General features: G+C 40.0%; 1 protein-coding gene across 7 annotated transcripts in view; it reads right to left on the bottom strand.

The window, feature by feature from the left end:
• Positions 1–13,330: 13,330 nt before the first annotated feature.
• Positions 13,331–19,025, bottom strand: part of Ocrl (Oculocerebrorenal syndrome of Lowe) — a 231,832-nt gene continuing 226,137 nt past the window's right edge. For all 7 annotated transcript variants that reach the window (XM_067090753.1, XM_067090757.1, XM_067090751.1 and 4 more), the window contains 3 exons: positions 15,875–16,040; positions 15,610–15,721; positions 13,331–13,940 (listed from right to left, as the gene is read on the bottom strand). In XM_067090753.1, the coding sequence (XP_066946854.1) occupies positions 13,810–13,940; positions 15,610–15,721; positions 15,875–16,040 (409 nt within the window). In that variant the 3' untranslated portion in view covers positions 13,331–13,809. The remainder of the gene's footprint in view (positions 13,941–15,609; positions 15,722–15,874; positions 16,041–19,025) is intronic.

Consider the following 19,025-nt stretch of genomic DNA (forward strand, 5'->3'; position numbering starts at 1 on the left):
AATAAGCGCATACCGGTTCATTTCTACAATTTTTCTGTGTGTCCATACTTACTGCAATTTTGACACTGCAGTGGTTTTGGGACATAGGGTCTCAACTCTATTTTGGCCTAAAATTTTTATTTTTTGAGGTAGATCTTCACCCTCAAATTTTATTTTTGCTATTTTTAATGTGTCTATTGCTGTTTTTACTTGGTACAGCATATACCTCACAATCTTGGACAGTTGGGTATCTTTTTTTGAGAGAGTCCAGTAGCATTTTCTTATCAACTGGTTCGTTGTTGTTTTCAGGAAGTACAATGGTACCCTGAATGCTGTCCATAGTACAGTATTGTGTCTTTTCACTTTTATGTTAATATTTCTCAAAGACAAATAGTCTTCGGACTGACTTTTTGTTGTGGCTTCTATAAGCCAAGTTTTTTCCTTTATTTGTCTAAACAGCATATCTGTCGTTGGATGTCTATTTAATAAATAATTTTCTAGTTTTACGGCTGAAATATTTTGGTCAGCTTCCATGGTTAGAAACCTTGACCAACTTCCACTTCCAAAGAGGGAGTCAAAGTGAATCAAGGTTGGGTCATGTCAGTATTTATTCCTTCTGGGAGTTTTATAGGGTATTAAGGTTTTAATACCACTCTGATTTGGATTATTTGGATTATCCAGAGAATTGTCTTTTTCCATCCTAGAAGATTTGCTCTGTGCTGGAAAGCAGCGGTCGTCATCTGTGCCGGAACAATGCCACCAGAGGGTCCAGGGGTACTTAAATCTTCAACACTACTGAGCATAAAGACTGAAGGAAAGAGAAAAAAAATAAACAAACCTGAAAACCTTAAAAAGATATCATCAGCCTTTCATGGAGTTTATTCTTCCACCAATGGCACAAGTGAGAACTGACTCCCAAATACCCGCTCCCTACTCTACCCCACAGGGGATGGCACAACATGATTCAAGTGGCCCAAGTGTAAGCCAAACCTGCTTGCTAGGACTGAGAGTATTTCAAGAATACAATCGTCCCCACCTTAATCATATCATGGGCAAACCAGATAGAATGCCGAGAGTCCTATCCCTAGAACCAGACCCCCCTGGAATCTGTGGTCTAGCCCTAAAGAATAGTTCCGCCTTTGATCTATCAATCTGATAACTCTTAGGTCTGAACATTATCGGGCAGTTGATGGTCCTACCACAGTTCTCACTATTTAGCTTCGAATATAAACCCATTCCCAGCTATGATATCTTTTCCTATTTATCTGGTCCAATAAATTTTAGTAACAGTGGAAAATTCCACATAATTTAATCCAAACAAATATATAATGCCATATGGAACTCTTGGACTTAAACCCGGGAACAGATTCCTGGGGTTCAAGAGCCCCCTCACCACGTCAAGGTGGTCCCAAGTTGAGGGGGGGTTATTGGTGGGGGTTCCATTCTGAGGATGTGATGATAACCGAAAATCACTGCTAACCGAAAATCGGCGGTTTTCGGCACATTTTTGGCGATTTTCGGGGCTTATTGGCGCCAAAGAGCGCCGATTCTCGGTTATCGATGCCTCTGTATTGGTACCAATACCCAATTATCGGCGCCGATAAGCGGAAAATGGCGATTTTTACGCCAAAATTGCCGATTTTAACTAAACAAGCCCGAAACCGATATTGTTAACCGAGCCCGCTGTTAACCGGTGACTGCCCAATATATTATGTATAAAATCAGTGTTGTTAAACATCCTTATATCAGACTTCGCCTACGTTTGAAATAATATATTTTCATATATGTTAGTCAAGGGACTTTTTAGTTGATATAAGTTCGCCGGATATAACTTTTATCAACTAAAAATGCAAAACACATATGAAAATATATTATTTCAGGTAGAGCTGAACAAGCGACATTTCCTTTAATGATTGTATACTCTAATCACGGTGATGTGATAAAGTCATATATGTAATATATTGTATTTATATATATATATACAGGCAGTCCCCGGTTTACGAATCCGCTCACGACGTTCGAGGTTGATTTTTCAAATATAGTTCAGAAATTATTTCCGGCTTTGACGCATGTTCAATAAGGGTTACGACGATCGCATCACGATCCGACGGAAGAAATTTGGCCCCAAAACAGCAGAATAATCATAATTTGAAGGTTTTTTATGTAAAACTCAATAATAATGCAGTTTACGTCGTTTTCAATGCACCCAGAGCATTAAAAGTAAGGTTTTCTTATGATTTTTGACGATTTTCGACGATTTTCGGTTTACGATAAAGAACGGAATATATGTGAAACTGGGGGATTGTTGTATATATATATATATATATATATATATATATATATATATATATATATATATATATATATATATATACACACACACACACACACACACACTAGCTGACCAACCTGGCACTGCCTGGGATAAGTCTGAATGACAATCGATAAGCTTTCTCTCTCTCTCTCTCCAACTCTCCCTCACTTTTCCCTTTTTCTCTTCTCCCTAACACCCCCTTTACTCTCTCTCTCTCTTTCCCTCCCTAACACCCGCTCTACTCTCTCTCACTTCCTCTCCTTCTCACTCTCTCTCTTTCTCTCTCCTACCCTCCCTGTCTCTTTCCTTCTTTCTTCTCCCTGACACACCCTCTACTCTCTCTCTCTCTCTCTCACCAACCCTCCCTGTCTCTTTCTCTGTTCTCCCTAATGCCCCTTCTACTCTCGCTCTCTCTCTCTCTCTCACTTCCTCTCCCTCTCACTCTCTCTCTGTCACCCCAACCCCCACCCCCTTTGGTACCATTGATGTCTAACCCCTACAGTATTCTTTTCCAGACAGTAAGTCATATGTATACTGAAATTAGGTATGATAAATTCGTAAAGTTACTAGGTCAATGGGTATAACCAGCCCCGTTTCACTGGTAGAACCAGCCCTGTTTCAGGGAAGCCCTTCCCACCCCCAGCCCCTTTGGTGCCCTTTGGTGCTAGTGATGTCTTACCCGCACAGTATTTTTTTCGAGATACCAAGTGTGGCTGGAATTGCTCAATGCATTTCAGAGTTATGCTGGAACATAAATACATGCATAAGTTCCATATTTATATGGAACATAAATACATGCATAAATGATCCATATTTATATATATAGATATATATATATATATATATATATATATATATATATATATATATATATATATATATATATATATATATATATATATATATATATATATATATATATATATATATATATATATATATATATATATATATATATATATATATATATATATATATATATATATATATATATATATATATATATATATATATATATATATATATATATATATATATATATATATATATATATATATATACACATATATATACAGTACTTGCATAGTTGGGACTTCTTCATTCTTGCAGATGATTCTGTTTTCTAAGTAATCCATGTTTCAGTTTTTAGTTTAGAAGTCCAGTTGTATCATTAATCTGAGTAGGATCATTCATACAATGGACCCCTTGTTTCCAGTTACTTTCAATATTGTATCTGATATTTTTGGCAAAAACTATTACAGTGTGGGGTACTATTGCTATACTCTTGCCACGACGAAGAGACCTCTCTGGCGAGGCTTTTAAAGATCTGCCCTGTTGCCAGTTTTACAAAAACAACAACTGACACGTGTGTGACAGACCTTTAAATGTCTTCGAGACAAACCCTGAGGCTATACTTATAAGATTTTAGGGGCTTTTCATTACCAGGTACTTTAATCTCCTTCCTACTCTGCCCTGCTCTCTCTCTCTCTCTCTCTCTCTCTCTCTCTCTCTCTCTCTCTCTCTCTCTCTCTCTCTCTCTCTCTCTCTCTCTCTTCTAAATCTTATAGCTTTTTTTTTACATATGATCACCTTATCTATTTTGTAGGTACTTGTAGATAGATGTACATTTATCATTATTACACAATTAGATACTTAAAAGTATTTAATTAATTCTATAGAGATAGGTGATATATTTCTTGTTCATTTTTCAAATTATGAATTAAAATAAACTTCTTTGTCGCCTATATATTATTTATAACGAGGAGTGACGACCATCTTAAGTTTTAAGACTATTTTTCTCAATCAAACTTTTTTTCCACACCACCACTAAGGTAAAAGTCAAGGTGCATTTTTTTGAGAGAGAGGTTTCCCGTGTAGGCCTAATACTCTCTTTTTTATATATAATTTATTCAGAAAACTCATCATCAGAGCTATCAACTATGTTGATGACAAAACTGTCAACCAACTTGTCTACAGCCACATCTTGCCGGGCATCCTCTTTTTGAATTTTCTCTACGTGCCCCACTGCATTCTTCCAGTTTTCCGCCATAACATTATTCAATGCTTCTTGCACTAAAATTTTAAGGTCTGCCAGTTTGAACGTATTCTTTTTCGCTATATAAGACTTCACTTGAGCCCATATGAGCTCAATAGGGTTGTACTGACAATGGCACGGTGGTATTACGTACTATCTTATGCCCTGCTTCAGCTGCAATTTTGTCAATCTTATACTTTTTTCCCATGTTATTAATACGTCGTTTAGTGAGTTCGTACAGCTCAATTTTCAGCAAATCATCACTTGGCTCTTCGCCATTCTCTATCAACCAATGCTTTATGTTTTCTTTCTTCCAAGATGAGGGCTGGATACTTTTCCTGTTGCATAGAATGGTATGATGCATTGTCCATCACGATTGCACATTTGGGAGGGATGTTCGGTAGAAACTGATTTCTAAACCATTTTTCAAAAACTTCAGCATTCATCTGTTTATGGTAGTCCCCATCATTCCTAGCTTGAAAAACCAGTTCTGCATTGTTGACAAAACCATCATCTGTTCCTGCATGTAGAATTATCAATCGGCTTCCTTTACTGGTGGGAGGTTTTACCCCCGTAGCTTGCTGGGATGATAAGCCTGTCCAACACTTTTGAACAGTGTAATTTTGATACACGAATTTCTGCCCTGACTCCTTGCGAATATACCGTGATGACCTGATGACCTGACCACCGAAAGTGCTCCCTAGAGAGAATCTAAGCGGCTTATCCGTGGATTTAAACGCACGTGGATCTGTGTGTGGAAATACTGGCAACGCCACCAAAATGAGATGCCATATTGATAGAAAATCTGATTCCATTTCTGTAACTGCGTAAAAAAACATTATCAATCATGAACCTATGTAATAGACTTGGAATTCTGCGTAACAAAAAAGATTTTATTTGATATCTGTTATGGGAGAAATGGTTTTATCTCTCTGTTGTTGTTATACATTTGGCAGCTATGCCATACCTGCGAAGACCCAAACAGTCCCACTGTAGAGCTCTCTTCATTTTAGAAAGAGTATACCAACAGAACGCCTTACCCATGAAGCTTTTTAAAGGTAAATGGTGTAAAAATGAAAAGCATACATACAAAACTGAATGGCAAAGTTGGGAAAGTCTGTAAATAAGGTCAAATGCTGGACTATAAAAGGAAAAATGTAACATAACAAGGAACCACTCCCCTCTGGCAGCTAAAATGAAAAAGTGAAAGAGGGTTGAAAACTATGTTCAAACGTCGAACAGGATATTACTTGCAGACCCCAGGATCACAGAGGAACAGCAGATAATTGTCAGAGACAGCAAGTGAGAAGGAAATCATCCAACAGCATGTACATTACTTGGGTACTCCCCAAAGCTCCGGTATTAAATGAACAAATGTAGAAAATTGGGGGGGGGAAGTAATGGCACCAGACGTTGCAGTACAAGGAAATCAAAAGGAACCCTTACAAAAAATGTGAACATAACAGAAAATGAAAAACATGTGAGATGAAAATACAAGTGCAAAGCCTGAATGACAAAAAGAACTAGATTCAAGCCTGGTCAAATGAGGCATCTGCTGAACCTGAGGGTGCCTATGTGCTGAAATTAATCAGACTAGGCTGGTGGTACAGCAGACTGCTTAATGCCAAAATGAAGTTTTCATAATAAAACTAATATTGTAATACTTACCTGAACACCTGAATTAGCCCTTAATCCCACTAGCCCGAACAACTCTCAACTACCCAACCCACTATAGTGGGAATTTTAACAGCCAGCGTTACCAGCACTGCAGGTAAAATCTTGTCACTTGAGCTACCATAACAAACGGTTGGCAACGCTGACACAGGTGTGCGCCCACATGCCCCATTTTCGTCAATTGCTTTATTCAAGGTCAAATTGATGTGGGGAAGGAGAGTGGGAATCATTCAGGTGTTCAGGTAAGTATTACAATATTAGTTTTATTATGAAAACTTCATATTGCAATACACTCCCTGAACACCTGAATTAGCCCGATTAACAACATTTAGAGGAGGAGGGATCAATTCCATTGCACGCCCCTTTGACAACCGCAGAGATGGTAGCTCACCAATCTGCTCTGCATAAGATATCCATTTAGCCAAACACTCACCATATCAATCAACGGTTTCAGTGAAGAGACATGCTGGAGAGTACTTTGATCGAGTCAGGTCAGTACTCTCGGCTAGGATACCTATCTAGTTAAACACTCACCTTATCCATCGTTGCTTTTGGTGATGAGACAAGATGGAGAGTACTGTGATCGCCCGTCAGGTCCGTACTGTCTCAGTCCGTCGACCTCCCATGTGGTTCTTCAGAACCTCTCATGTATGGAGGAGTATGGTGACCTCCCATGTGGCTATTCATAGCCTCTCATGTATGGAGGGAAATAAAGCAGTGTGCCAAGCCGCTGATCTTCCGGATAAGGTCTGACGATTGTGAGCGAAGAAGTATCTCGTGCCAACGAATAGCCTAGCCTACTAGAGTACCCCTTGGACTCGTGAGGGAAACTATCAAAGACTAAGATACTTAAAACGTACTAAACCTAAGTTCGTGTGATTATATTATCACTATTGCCTAAGAATTCTAAAGACTAAAAGGAATTCCTCTATCTGGTTAACCTAAGAATCTCTTCACTATGCGAATACCGCATCAGCTAAATAAACGCCCCTAGATAACAGACTTCGCCGCTAATGTGGCCTATGAGAATAACCCTCTGCACTAAGCGAATACCACCTCAGCTAACTGAACGCACCTTACATAATAAACTTTGTCACTACACGTGCAAAATAGTCCGACATCTCATGACCTCAGAGTCATTGGTGTTGCTACTGATGTTATACTACAACTATAAACTGAAGTTTGATGTTCGACGCGCGTTCTCACATCCAAACAGTTTGTGGAAAATGAAGCCCCGCCCACAAAGTCAGGCTCAAACAGACTTTCCTCAAACCATTCGACAATGTGTTCGACAACCAAATACCCCATTCACACGTTCGAACATCACTTCAAACACAGGTCTGTCAAACCGCGTTCGACGAACCGTTTGACCGTGTAAACCCCCCCTTAAGAGAATAACCCTCCGAACCTCCGCATTAATACCCCCTCAGCTAAATGAACGCACCCTACATAATAGACTTCACCGCTAAACGCTGTGAGGTGAATCGAACATCCCAAGTAAAATGAGTAAACACTGAGACGGACTTCCAAGTAGCGCTCCCAGAATAGAAGGAAGTAAATAATTCCTGGGAAAAGGAAGATGAATTGGACATACTCCGAATACTGTGCGGTCAAGAAAATACAGAGCTGAAGACGATGAGGAACAACCCTGAGAAGCCCTCCGAAAGTAACTAATCACTTTCTCTGACAGCGGACGGGAAGGATTTGCGGAGAGACAAGTGTGTGCGGAAGCGGAAGGACTTTCGCAACCCTTGATAAATAGACTTTAATGCTCCCACTGGACATAAAGGTATCTCCGCTGGATCACCAGTAATGAACACTTGCAGATAAAGAACTTTAAACGAACGAGGCAGAGTTTTAACCTCCGACTCTGTCTTCGCCGCAAATTCCGGAAGACAGACAAATATGTATTATTCTCACACAGGAACCCAACCTAGAAACTGCCTGAAGCTCGCCCAACCCTTTAGCTGAAGCTAAAACCGTAAGAAAAGGCAACTTCTCAGTGTCTTAACGTTATAGTTTCAATAGGTTCAAAGGCAGGGGAAAGCAAGATAAATATTGAAATACTTCCAACAAGTCCCACAAAGTCGGCAAAAATAGGACGTTCAATCTTACAAGAACCTAATCAACGATTATCTTACTACTTGAAACTTCAGGAATGTGGAAACTAAATATACCGCTAATCGTTGCGCAGTAGTCAGCAATGGCCGAATACGAAAGACTCTTGATTTCCCGGAGGAATAAAGGAAAATCCGCTATTTAGGCACAGTTTTAGGGAGTCCGGACTGTTTAGCGGCTCTCTCTACAGTTGTCCTGCAACTAGGTCCAGCACGCGAGGGTTTGGATAATAATATAAAGAATGCGGTCGTCTGAGAAGCAGTAGTTTCGCATTGGTAGGGACAACGGAACTTCTGTAGGGAGCTCAGGAGTTCCGGAAACCAAGCGTGTTATGGCGAGCAGGGAGCTATTAGAGTCAAGGTCATCTTGACACTCTCCCGCAATTTCCCTATTTCCTGATTAATGAGACCGGATGGAGGAAAGGTGTACACTTGCATGTGATTCCAACTTGTAATGTCACCTTGGTGACTATTGAAATGGGGACACCCTTAAAGAGAAATAATCCGGAAGACGATGGTTTAATCATGTCGCGATTAAGTCGACAGTTGCTGGTCACTTCCGGAGAACCTGACATATTACTTCCAGAGTCAAAGTCCAGCCCCCCCAATACCTGAACGAGAGCGACCTAGCGAATCTGCCCGTACTTTGGGATTCCCGATATAAATTGGGGAAGAAGAGACACTTTCGTTCTTCGCACCCTCTCAGGACTATGTGCTACAGTGTAGTATTGAGTTCTGTTGAGCCTGTTCCCCTCCGAGTTCTTCAGATACGACACGGCAATTACGCTGTCGCTAAACATAGCCACTACTCTGTAGCGCACTAAGACTGAGAACAACTGAGGGCTTGCTTTACAGCATTGATTTTCCCAAAGATTTATTGACTACTCTCGTTCCGAGGCCTGGATTCCTCCAAGGTTGTTTCCCAACCTTGATCTGAGGCATCTGTGTACAGATGAACGTCAGGAAGAGGGGAGTCGATAGACCTTTCCCTTGTCAGATGCATTTCTGACTACCACAAACGATCCAACAGGCAAGAATCGCTCCCGACTATAACAGTGTTCTCGTTGTGGAAATCCCAGCGATTCCTGAGACATACCTGAAGAGAGAGCGCATTTGGACACGAGACCCTGGAATTAAAAAAGAGAGAGAGAGAGAGACATTCTCCCTAAGAGGCTTCTCCGAGCTGGTACTGGCCGTTCCCTGCCGGACGGGAACCCTTCTATCTGTGAAGGACTGATTGGACTCTCTCTAGGGTTGTGAAAACCCTCAGAGGAAGAGAGAGAATCCGCTTACCTGAATATGTCAAGAATTCCAAACAATTCCCTCGCTCTCACTAGCTCCTCTGGAGAGGAGGCCAGTTAAACGATAGTCTAGATACTTCAAAACACTGTATCGTCTAGATACTTCAACACTGTATCGTCTAGATACTTCAACACACTGTATCCTCAACGATGCATAATTGCCGACACCGGAGACATGAGTTAGAAGAAACCATGTTCATCATACTGGCTACGTCATCAACCTTGAACAAGAATTAGCTAAGGCTCATGGTGTTCTGAGCAATCCTCTTATGAACGACCGGATACTGAGGGGGAAGATGACCAAGATAGAAATTTCGACTTTCCTACTCCAAAACGTAGACAAAGCCAAAGCTTTCGCCTGGTGAGCCAGACCCCTCGAGATATATTTATTAGGCTGCCAACAGCCACGGATCCGAAGGGACATAGCCGTCACTCTTTAGAACCCGCATTACAAAAACTGACCGCATCCAGAAAGAATGCACAAGAGCCTCAGTCTGATTGCGCAGCACATACCCTACGAGCCAAAACGATGCCGGAGACTTAAACAGGAATGCCTCAACCGGTTCGTTGAGGGGCAACCTGACACCTGCCAAAGGATTACCTCGAACTGTGTAAATCGTCCTACTCAGAGAGAAAAGAGAAGAGTGCTGTCTATTAGAAGCAACTACCGATGCTAAGCAAACATCCGCCTCCTCCAAAGCCTGGCTAACCGGATCGAACCAAACCAGCCAACACAAAAAAGAGGCAGGAGCTGGTTTAGTGTCATAAAAACCTCAAAATCGGGAGGTCCGGAGCTCTTGCTTGAGGGTACGAAGAAGTAACATACTCAAGCCTGTGTCCGTAATCATACTGCTGGCAAGAGGACATTTTAAGTCCGCCAGAATCTCCTGCACCTACGGATAAGAATCTGGCCAACCTAACCAGAATGCTGCGCACCCGCACCTAATCGGGAACCCGGAGCTGAATCTGCATTGTTGGACCCGCCAGGAGGAGAAGGATGAACCGATAAAAACCTGGAGCCGATTCCCCATTATTACCAAGAGGAAGACGAGTGAGAGTAGCCAAACCAACATTGTTAAATCTTGGGGGAGGATGCACAAATGAAACCGCTGCAGAGGGACGGAAGAAGAAGAAGGAGGGAGAATGAAAGAGGTAGAAGTTAGCCTGAGTTACCGCCGCGGAAAATGCAGGCGATGAAAGCCGCGGACTGCTCGAAGAAGGTACCACACGCTCTGCCAAAACCGCAGAGTGCAAACCCGAACTGGAATCGACGGAAAAAAAACCCTGTGAAATACCTGATACTATCGGGACAGCCGCATGAAGAGGAAGCAAGGGGTTGCGCATACCCGAAGGGATGGAACAAGAGATCCCTGCGGCCAAAATCTGCCGAAACAGGGTTTTCGCCTGTCTGGAAGCTCCTCCAACCGGAGAAGACTGTACTAAGGAAGGAAAAGGCAGGAGGCATAGGAACAGCAGACGCATAAAAAGGTTACCTGAGAGGAGGAAAATCAAAATCGAAGGAAGAGGGAAAACGGAAGATGCGGAAGCCGCAGGAAAGACCGGAGCAGAAGAAGAAAGGGCCGAAGAGGAGACTGAAAAGGGAGTAACAGAGAATGTGGGAGCAGGAGATGAAGCGACAGATAACGAAGAAGAAAACTTAGAACAAAAAAGGAACGAAGGTACACCGAATCTGGCCGCCCTCAATAATCCTGAAAACATATCCGACATGAATTCTGGACACTACTGTGTCACATACTCTTCAATGTTAGAGAAAACATTCGCGAAAAAAAATATAACCTCTCGCCATAGGTCTATACCCGTCGAAAAACCCCGCCATCCATCTTATACCCCGCCACAGCCAATTGCAGGTCCGGCAAATTACTTTAGAAGCCGAAAGGACGCACCATAATCCGCCTTACTAGATGGAGGAGTAGAAAATACAGGGAAGGAGGAAACTACAGTAGGAGATTTAGAAAACAGTAGGAAGTGCGTTAGAAGCAAAAGCAGAAGGATTCTGCCCCACCATAACTGAAACATTGACTTGAGACTGAGCCAGATCGAAAGAAGAGATGGAGAAACTCTTGTCAGAGCACAAAACCACTCAAACCCGAAACCGAACCCGTTCAGGAGAACGAAGTCACCGTTAAAACCTTCTGCTCACTACCAAACCCAAACCTATCCTCTTTTATCACACCTAGATCTTGATCCTAACATTATCAACATTAAATTTATCAATATTACAAGGGGGTTGGGGGGGGGGGATCCTTCACTGCCTGCTCCGCGCCGAGGGGGCCGGCAGACCTATCCACTCGGAGGCTTGCGGTTCTGCCATTACCCTCAGCACCCATTAGGGCTGGTTCTGGAACAGGCAGGGGAGCTGATAAGGAAGAAGAATTAGACATCCTAATACTACTATTATCCCTATCTGAGAAATGTTGAAGAAGACTAGCTACTGAATTTTCCTTACTAATTGCAATCCTATCCTCTATCTGTTTGACTACCATTGAACTCGCTAAATCCATCAACTGATCTGTAGCATAAGTCTGAGACACTTGAGGTAACAAGAATCTGACCGACGTCTGCCGCCGTTACTAGCCAAAGACTTGCGATAACGAATGTAATCATCCCTCTCCTGTACCTTCCAATGGGAACATTCATTGCAATGAGTCTGGACATCACAATTAACCTTCCTACATACCTGACAGAATGTCTATCGTGTCTCAAGGTACTCATCCGTCTTTGCAGGAAGAAGCAGCGATGAGCGCCAGAGTCCACCATTGTAGGCAGTCGAGGCCGACGTCGAAGCCGATGGCACGGTAGTAGGAGGTGAAAAGTCCATGACACACAATCAAGACCGGGAACCAGCGAGTCCAAATCCAAAAAGACGCTCCACGTCGAAGATATCCAGAAAATCCAGGAGAAAAACCGTTAAATCCAATCCAGGTCTTCACCACAAGTCCAAAATACAAAGAGAAGTCGGGCAATAGGATTAAAACCTCGCACTGCAGAAGGAAACAACCTTCCAGCAGCACGAACAAAAAGCAATTGACGAAAATGGGGCATGTGGGCGCTCACCTGTGCCAGCGTTGTCAACCTTTTGTTATGGTAGCTCAAGTGACAAGATTTTACCTGCAGCGTTGGTAACGCTGGCTGTTAAAATTCTCACTATAGTGGGATGGGTAGTTGAGAGTTGTTCGGGCTAGTGGGATTAAGGGCTAATTCAGGTGTTCAGGGAGTGTATTGCAATATACAAGTTCATTGACTTGTATGGAGATATTTTTATGTACAAAATATTAAAGTTATCAAATTAGTCTGTCACTTCTCAAGCAAATGATAAAATCATCATTCATACAAAAATATTTCTACAAAAATAATAATGCTTTGCAATAATTCAAGATGATCTATGGCAATATAAACACAAGCACCAAAAATAAAAAAGCACAAAGCCCTAAACATACAGCACAAAAACAGCATTCTGTTCACTGCATGAATTTATGCAAATGCTATTCACAATGCCATGGAAATGACTGCAAGCTCTGAGTGACAAATTAAATGGGACCTGGAGGGGAAAACCTAGGTTGTTGTTATTTCATTTTCTTGTACATTTTCCTACAAGGAGTTAGATCACATAAAAGAACAAGAAAGGCCAATACCCTCAAGTTTCCTATGACATTCTGGCAAAACCTTCCCTTGCTGCCAGGCATGTAAAATCAATATATCAGTAGTACCAATGCCGATGCTAGAACGTGAGGAAGATGGCATTCCATCTGCACATCTATGTGACCTCAGTCTATAAAATATTATATCAAGTTCCAACCTTTAAAATCTTTTGCAATGAGGCTATTTATATGGAAGACAAGACCAAAGAAATTCAAGGTTTAATAATGGTGTTTCATCTCAAACCGCATTGTGTTGAATTTCAGATTTAATGGACATTGCGAACAAGTCTTTTCTATTACAAAACTATACAAACTACCTGGATCACAAGGAGGCATATATCATAACAATGGAAAGCACTCTGCACATTCCTTCCTAAAAATACAGAACAATAATTAGATAAAAATATATAATGCTAAATATACAGCTTTTGTCTTTTAAATATGTAAAACTAGCAAAACCAAAATTTATAAATAAGTTAAATTATTTACAATATAATCCAGTAACTCTTAAGAAGTTATGGAAAGAGTCCCCAGTAACTCTAAAGAAGTTATGGAAAGAGTCCCCAGTAACTCTAAAGAAGTTATGGAATGAGTCAAGTTTCTTACACATCTGGACTAGAATTTAAGCTACATTACAATGTAATCAGTAAAAAATATATGCAATACCTGTATTACGAATAGCACTCCCGGTATTTTCTAGCTTACAAGACTAAAAAGACTCGCCAGTTTATCACTCATAATCATTCATAAGAAAATGGTGGACAAAAGTTTGCTTCCGCCTTTCAACTGCTTGAGAATTATTTCGACGTTCAGCTGCTGACTCTGGCTGTTCTCTCAGAAGAATACTCCCAAATACTAAAGCTGAAACAAAATATATATATATATATATATAAATATAAGCTTCACAAATGTCTGCCTTATGTATGGAATACAGCAACCTAATTTCATCATTAAAATATCAAAAAGTTTTGTAAGTGCAAATTTATACAGATTATACAGAAATATTTACAATGAAAGATTCTGATGAAAAAATGCAACTTGAATAGATCTCGCAAATTCAAATTGGAATTAACAAAGCAACAAGGTCTCACAGTGTCACCTAAATAAAAAAAAAAATTATTACATTGGGGAATTTACACAAAACATGATACTAAAAGCCAAATAAAGTATTCTTGCTAAATGTCAAATTATAGCATTAAGATACCTTTTCAAGATGTCAGAATTTAACATACTATTCCCTCTCTTCTGCTTACTAACATTAGTACTGTACTATACACACAACTCAAAATATCATAGATTAAATAGAAACCTCTTTGTGTTAGATCATTTTTGTCATCCTATACATGCATCAGATGGGCAAACTGCAATTTTTATTTTTTTGGATTATCAGATACAGCTGAACAATAAAATATACCAGATTTAGAGTGTATGGTCTGTGAAAACAAAATAAGGTTTGCAGTATTGGGTTTGTAAAAATATTAAAAGGAATCCATGCAAAAAAAATGAGAATAAGTTCCCATAAGCTTGAGTGTAATGATTATTATCAAACACATGACAGACTAAAGGAGACCATTATAATACTGCAGACTATTAAATCTTATAAAAAAAAAGTTCCACTAACAAATAACAGCAATTTAGTATAAAATAGTCTGAGTCATAAATTAGACTACATGGAAATTTTTACTTAGGTTAGAGACCTGTTCTTTGAAATGTAAACATGAAGAGTGAATTCTGCTACTGGTATTATGTAGTGCTGTAGTTACAAATAGTGTTAGTGTGCACTGTTTGTAGACAACAAAAAGTGGAAGCAAAAATAATGTTTATATGCAAAAATGCTAACAAAACAACAACTAATTCAATAAAATGCTTTTAAACAATAGATATATATTTCAGATACAGCAATCCTAAAAATGCAAATTACCATAGGTGCCTTATTCTTGCCCTTTAAATAAATTGAGAAAAAAAATTATTTATATTATCTACAATCCAAGTTTATGGACAAAATGAGTTAATCACACAAAGACAAGAAATTCTTAACGAAAAGGAAAATTAAAAAGAATTAAAAATAACCTCCCTTGAATATTAGTGTAGAAATAAGTAGCCTTTATCACTTGACACCTTTGAAAGAAGCCTGAAAACTTGAAGTATGTTCAATCTACCCCACACAAAGTCTGACTGACATCTCCTCGACGTGTAAAATTATAATGTGGTACATATGACATATACGCTGGCAGACAAAGATGACATATAACATCCCCTAATGCAACTCAATGTATGATGATTTACCTTCGTACCAGGCAAGACTTAAATCTCTCATTCTAAAGGGTTACAAGAACAAGGTAAGCATGACATACATCAACAGATGGATGGATGGACAGACAAACAAAAAATGAGACAAAAAAATTACTCAGACAGAGAGAAAAATCTGAAAGACAATGATGATGATTTGCACAACAAAACATCTATGTAAGAAAATAACCTCAAAATACTGTAAATTTAAGGCTTTACAAGATTCTTTGTTCGTACTTACCAAGCGTCTTGGCGTCAAGATTATTGTCTTCTGAATGATTAAGAAGCTCTTTCAGGAAAGCCATCAAGTAAGTAAATACATTTCGATGATATACAGGTAATTTATAGACAATCTGCAAATAGCACATAAGATTTACTTGAGACATGTAAATAACAGTAAACTTCATCTCAATTATCAGATATGAACTTTCTGCATAAAGCATTTGCAACCACAATATTAATGAAAACTGCTTTAGGAGTTTCAATTAAACCATAGTTTTCATTACCTCTTTGCAAAGAGAAAAATTTGGAGTAGCATTTAATGCCTCATCATAAAGATCAAAGGGTATAACAGGCTCAGGTAAAGCTTCCAAGAACAACAACAAGGCCTCAGCAACAGAATGAACACCACCAGGTAGCAAGTTATCTGGGACGCCTTCATCAAGACAAGTCCTGTGAAAAAAATAAATATTCTTTCAGTAATGAAAACATTTTTCTTAGAGAAAAGTAAAACTATAACTACACTTGACGTTATTGCCATTTCCAGCAAAATTTATATTTTTCCATAGCCTCAGGTCAACAAGGAGCATTAAGTTCTATTGACCAGCTTCTTGATTTAGAAATTTGATATTCCGGGCAGGAAAGAACCAAGTTTGCCAAGAGTAACATCACTTGTTCTTACTTAAGAATCTATAAGAGATTCTAGAGAAAGAAATGTCTCTTAGTAGACCAAAATTCCAAGTATCAACTGGACAATTTCAGGGAAATACAGTTTAATAGACAGAAATAAAGTTTTTAGTGACTGGCTGTGTGTTAGGACAGAAAAAAAAGACTTGAGACTTTTGGAAGAATCCCCATGGAAAAAGATAAAGATGAGCAATCAAGACGGTTTTCAATTTGCTCACTGATGTTTTGATATATAAGCGAGTCTCTCAGCCTTATTTTTCTCGGTTTGAGACTGTAAAACCTTTGAGAGAGACCTCCTGTGACGAAAAAATCTTTATTTCTCTGGTAGTTCCACCAAATACTGTCGTAAGTCTCAATGTTGTTTACTGTCATAGCCTTTATGACCTCAATTTATCTGGCCACTTCCTGCAAAGTTCCCCCTTAATTTCATTAAGTGAAGATTTTTTTGTCATAAAACAAGTCCCACATCATGAACATCTATACTGAATACTGAGTTTCTAGACCTACTGATGTGAAAACAGAAATGTTTATCTTTAATTACCATTCAACTGGAACTAGGAAAACTGCATGTTTTTCTTTAACAATTCAATTTTTTCATACAAACCCATTATTCACAATGACCTCTTTTCTGTGCATTAAAACCATCCCAGATGCTTCAGTTACTCTACAAAAAAGAGAAAATGGAAGTCAACCAGTAGTACTACCCATGGCCAGATCCAAGTTTTGGCCCACTAACAGTTTCCTTTTTCCTGTTGTATGAACCCCGAGCTGAAGGAAATAAGTGAGGTTGGGAGGGAGGAACTAACACTGTAAGCATTTGTAAGAAAAAACTAATCTGATAAAAAATGCTTAATGGGTAAATAAAAATAATGGTCAAGGTGATGAAAAAGAAAAATCTTGATCTGGCAACTGTATCCAATGCATAAGAAGCACAAGCAACCTGCCCCTCCTGCCAAATAAGAAGCAGAAAATGGGCTTATCTACTGAAAATGTGCCCAGAGACCAAGGCAAAGACTACAAAGCTCGATGGCAGAAGACCAGCAGATGACTGCACTGAACTAACTCCTGATAAACTTCTACCAAGGGTTTAATAACTCCTCTTTAGTCATTGCTGACCAAATCACCTCCTCTTGCTCAAAAAGACGACACTGTTTCATTTGGAAACTTTGTCATCTCAACAAAAAGACCTAACTGTTCACCGATAGAATCTTCTGCAACTGGATATGGAGTCAAAATCCCCAAAACAGACTGCTGAGAGACTACTAACAGCAACTACCAGCCTACCAAAAAGAAAGCTGAAACGAGAGCACCTTGCTGAAATTCCTATAGGAAGGCAATAGGCATGCTGGTGACAGGCGCACAGGCAATAGGCATGCTGGCAACAGGAACACAGACAATAGGAATGCCGGTGACAGGCACATAGGTGATAGGCGCACAGGTGATGGGTGCGCAGGCAACAAGCACGCAAGTGACAAGCGTGCAGGCAAGCAAACAATATTTGCAGAGGCACATGATAGTAGCAACTAGAGAAACTGCAGGCTGAAGAGAAAACCTGATGAGCACAAAGCACAGGAGAGAGGCGCGCAGGCACGGTATTGTGGCAAAATGTGCAAAAAATCACAAGGCGCAGGCAACCAGTGCATCAAAACTGTGAGGCACACAATTGCACTAGCCAACAAAAGCACAATACACAGGAAAGGCAAAGACAGTCTAGGGTATGCATTAGAAACTAACTCATACTTAATACTAGCCTTCAACCAAAAAAAATTCCTTGGCTAAAGAGGATTCATTAGCCAAATACATACTGCTTGGTGGAAGCAACTAAAACTTGCTTAAATGCTACCAGAAAGAGTCGAAGCATCACTCCTACCAAGCAGATCTGATACAGTAAAATTAAAAGGGGAAAAACGTCGGGTGACTCCTCTTATTTATTTCCCATGTGACCTTACCGCAGAACAAATTTTGGCACCAGAACTGGTGCTGCTGACACTGGAACTGGCGCTGCTGACATAGGAACTGGAGCCGCAGATGTCAGACCAAACAGAGGAAGGAGACAATGGGAATGGCTCTTCCCCTGATGCGAGGAAAACCCAAACTTAATGAGACTCTTGGGAGGATAGTGCAGAAAAAAATACTAATAATAATATCCTGCAAAACTTGTGCCAAGTAAACATAAAAAATTATCCCACCCTAGCAAATCTAATGCCCTGCAACGGTGGGAAGCTTATTTGGAGCGACAGACTGCAGAGAAGCAGCAGAGAACCTAACCAGTTACTAATGGGGGAAAACAGACAAAAACATATATCCCTTTAACAAGCCTTGCAAGACGTATCCTCTTTAGTTTTAACTGCTATACAATCTAACAAGCTCTTTTTGCTCCCGATCAATTTCCACATGATTTCGTTAAGCTACAATTCACATAGGTTATTCCAATCATAATCCTTCCCTCAGCAGCACACACACACACCTCATGAGAGTCAATAAACTGGAATAATGCCTATTATGTCAACTCATACCTTACAGGTTCTTACAAATCAAAAATACAAAATAAAATCAAAGAAAATCCAAAACAAACTAACAGAACACCGAGTCCATTTAACAATCTGTCTACCTCTTACCAAAACCGGCAACAAATGTTTGTACCTATGAGCCCCATGGCAAGGTTTGGGGGAAGTAGATGGATAAAAAACAGACACAGGCAGTCCCCGGTTACCGGCGGGGGTTCCACTCTGAGGGTGTGATGATAACCGA

Source organism: Macrobrachium rosenbergii, chromosome 47 (genome assembly GCF_040412425.1).
Source record: "Macrobrachium rosenbergii isolate ZJJX-2024 chromosome 47, ASM4041242v1, whole genome shotgun sequence".
In the NCBI taxonomy this organism is placed as follows: Eukaryota; Metazoa; Arthropoda; class Malacostraca; order Decapoda; family Palaemonidae; genus Macrobrachium; species Macrobrachium rosenbergii.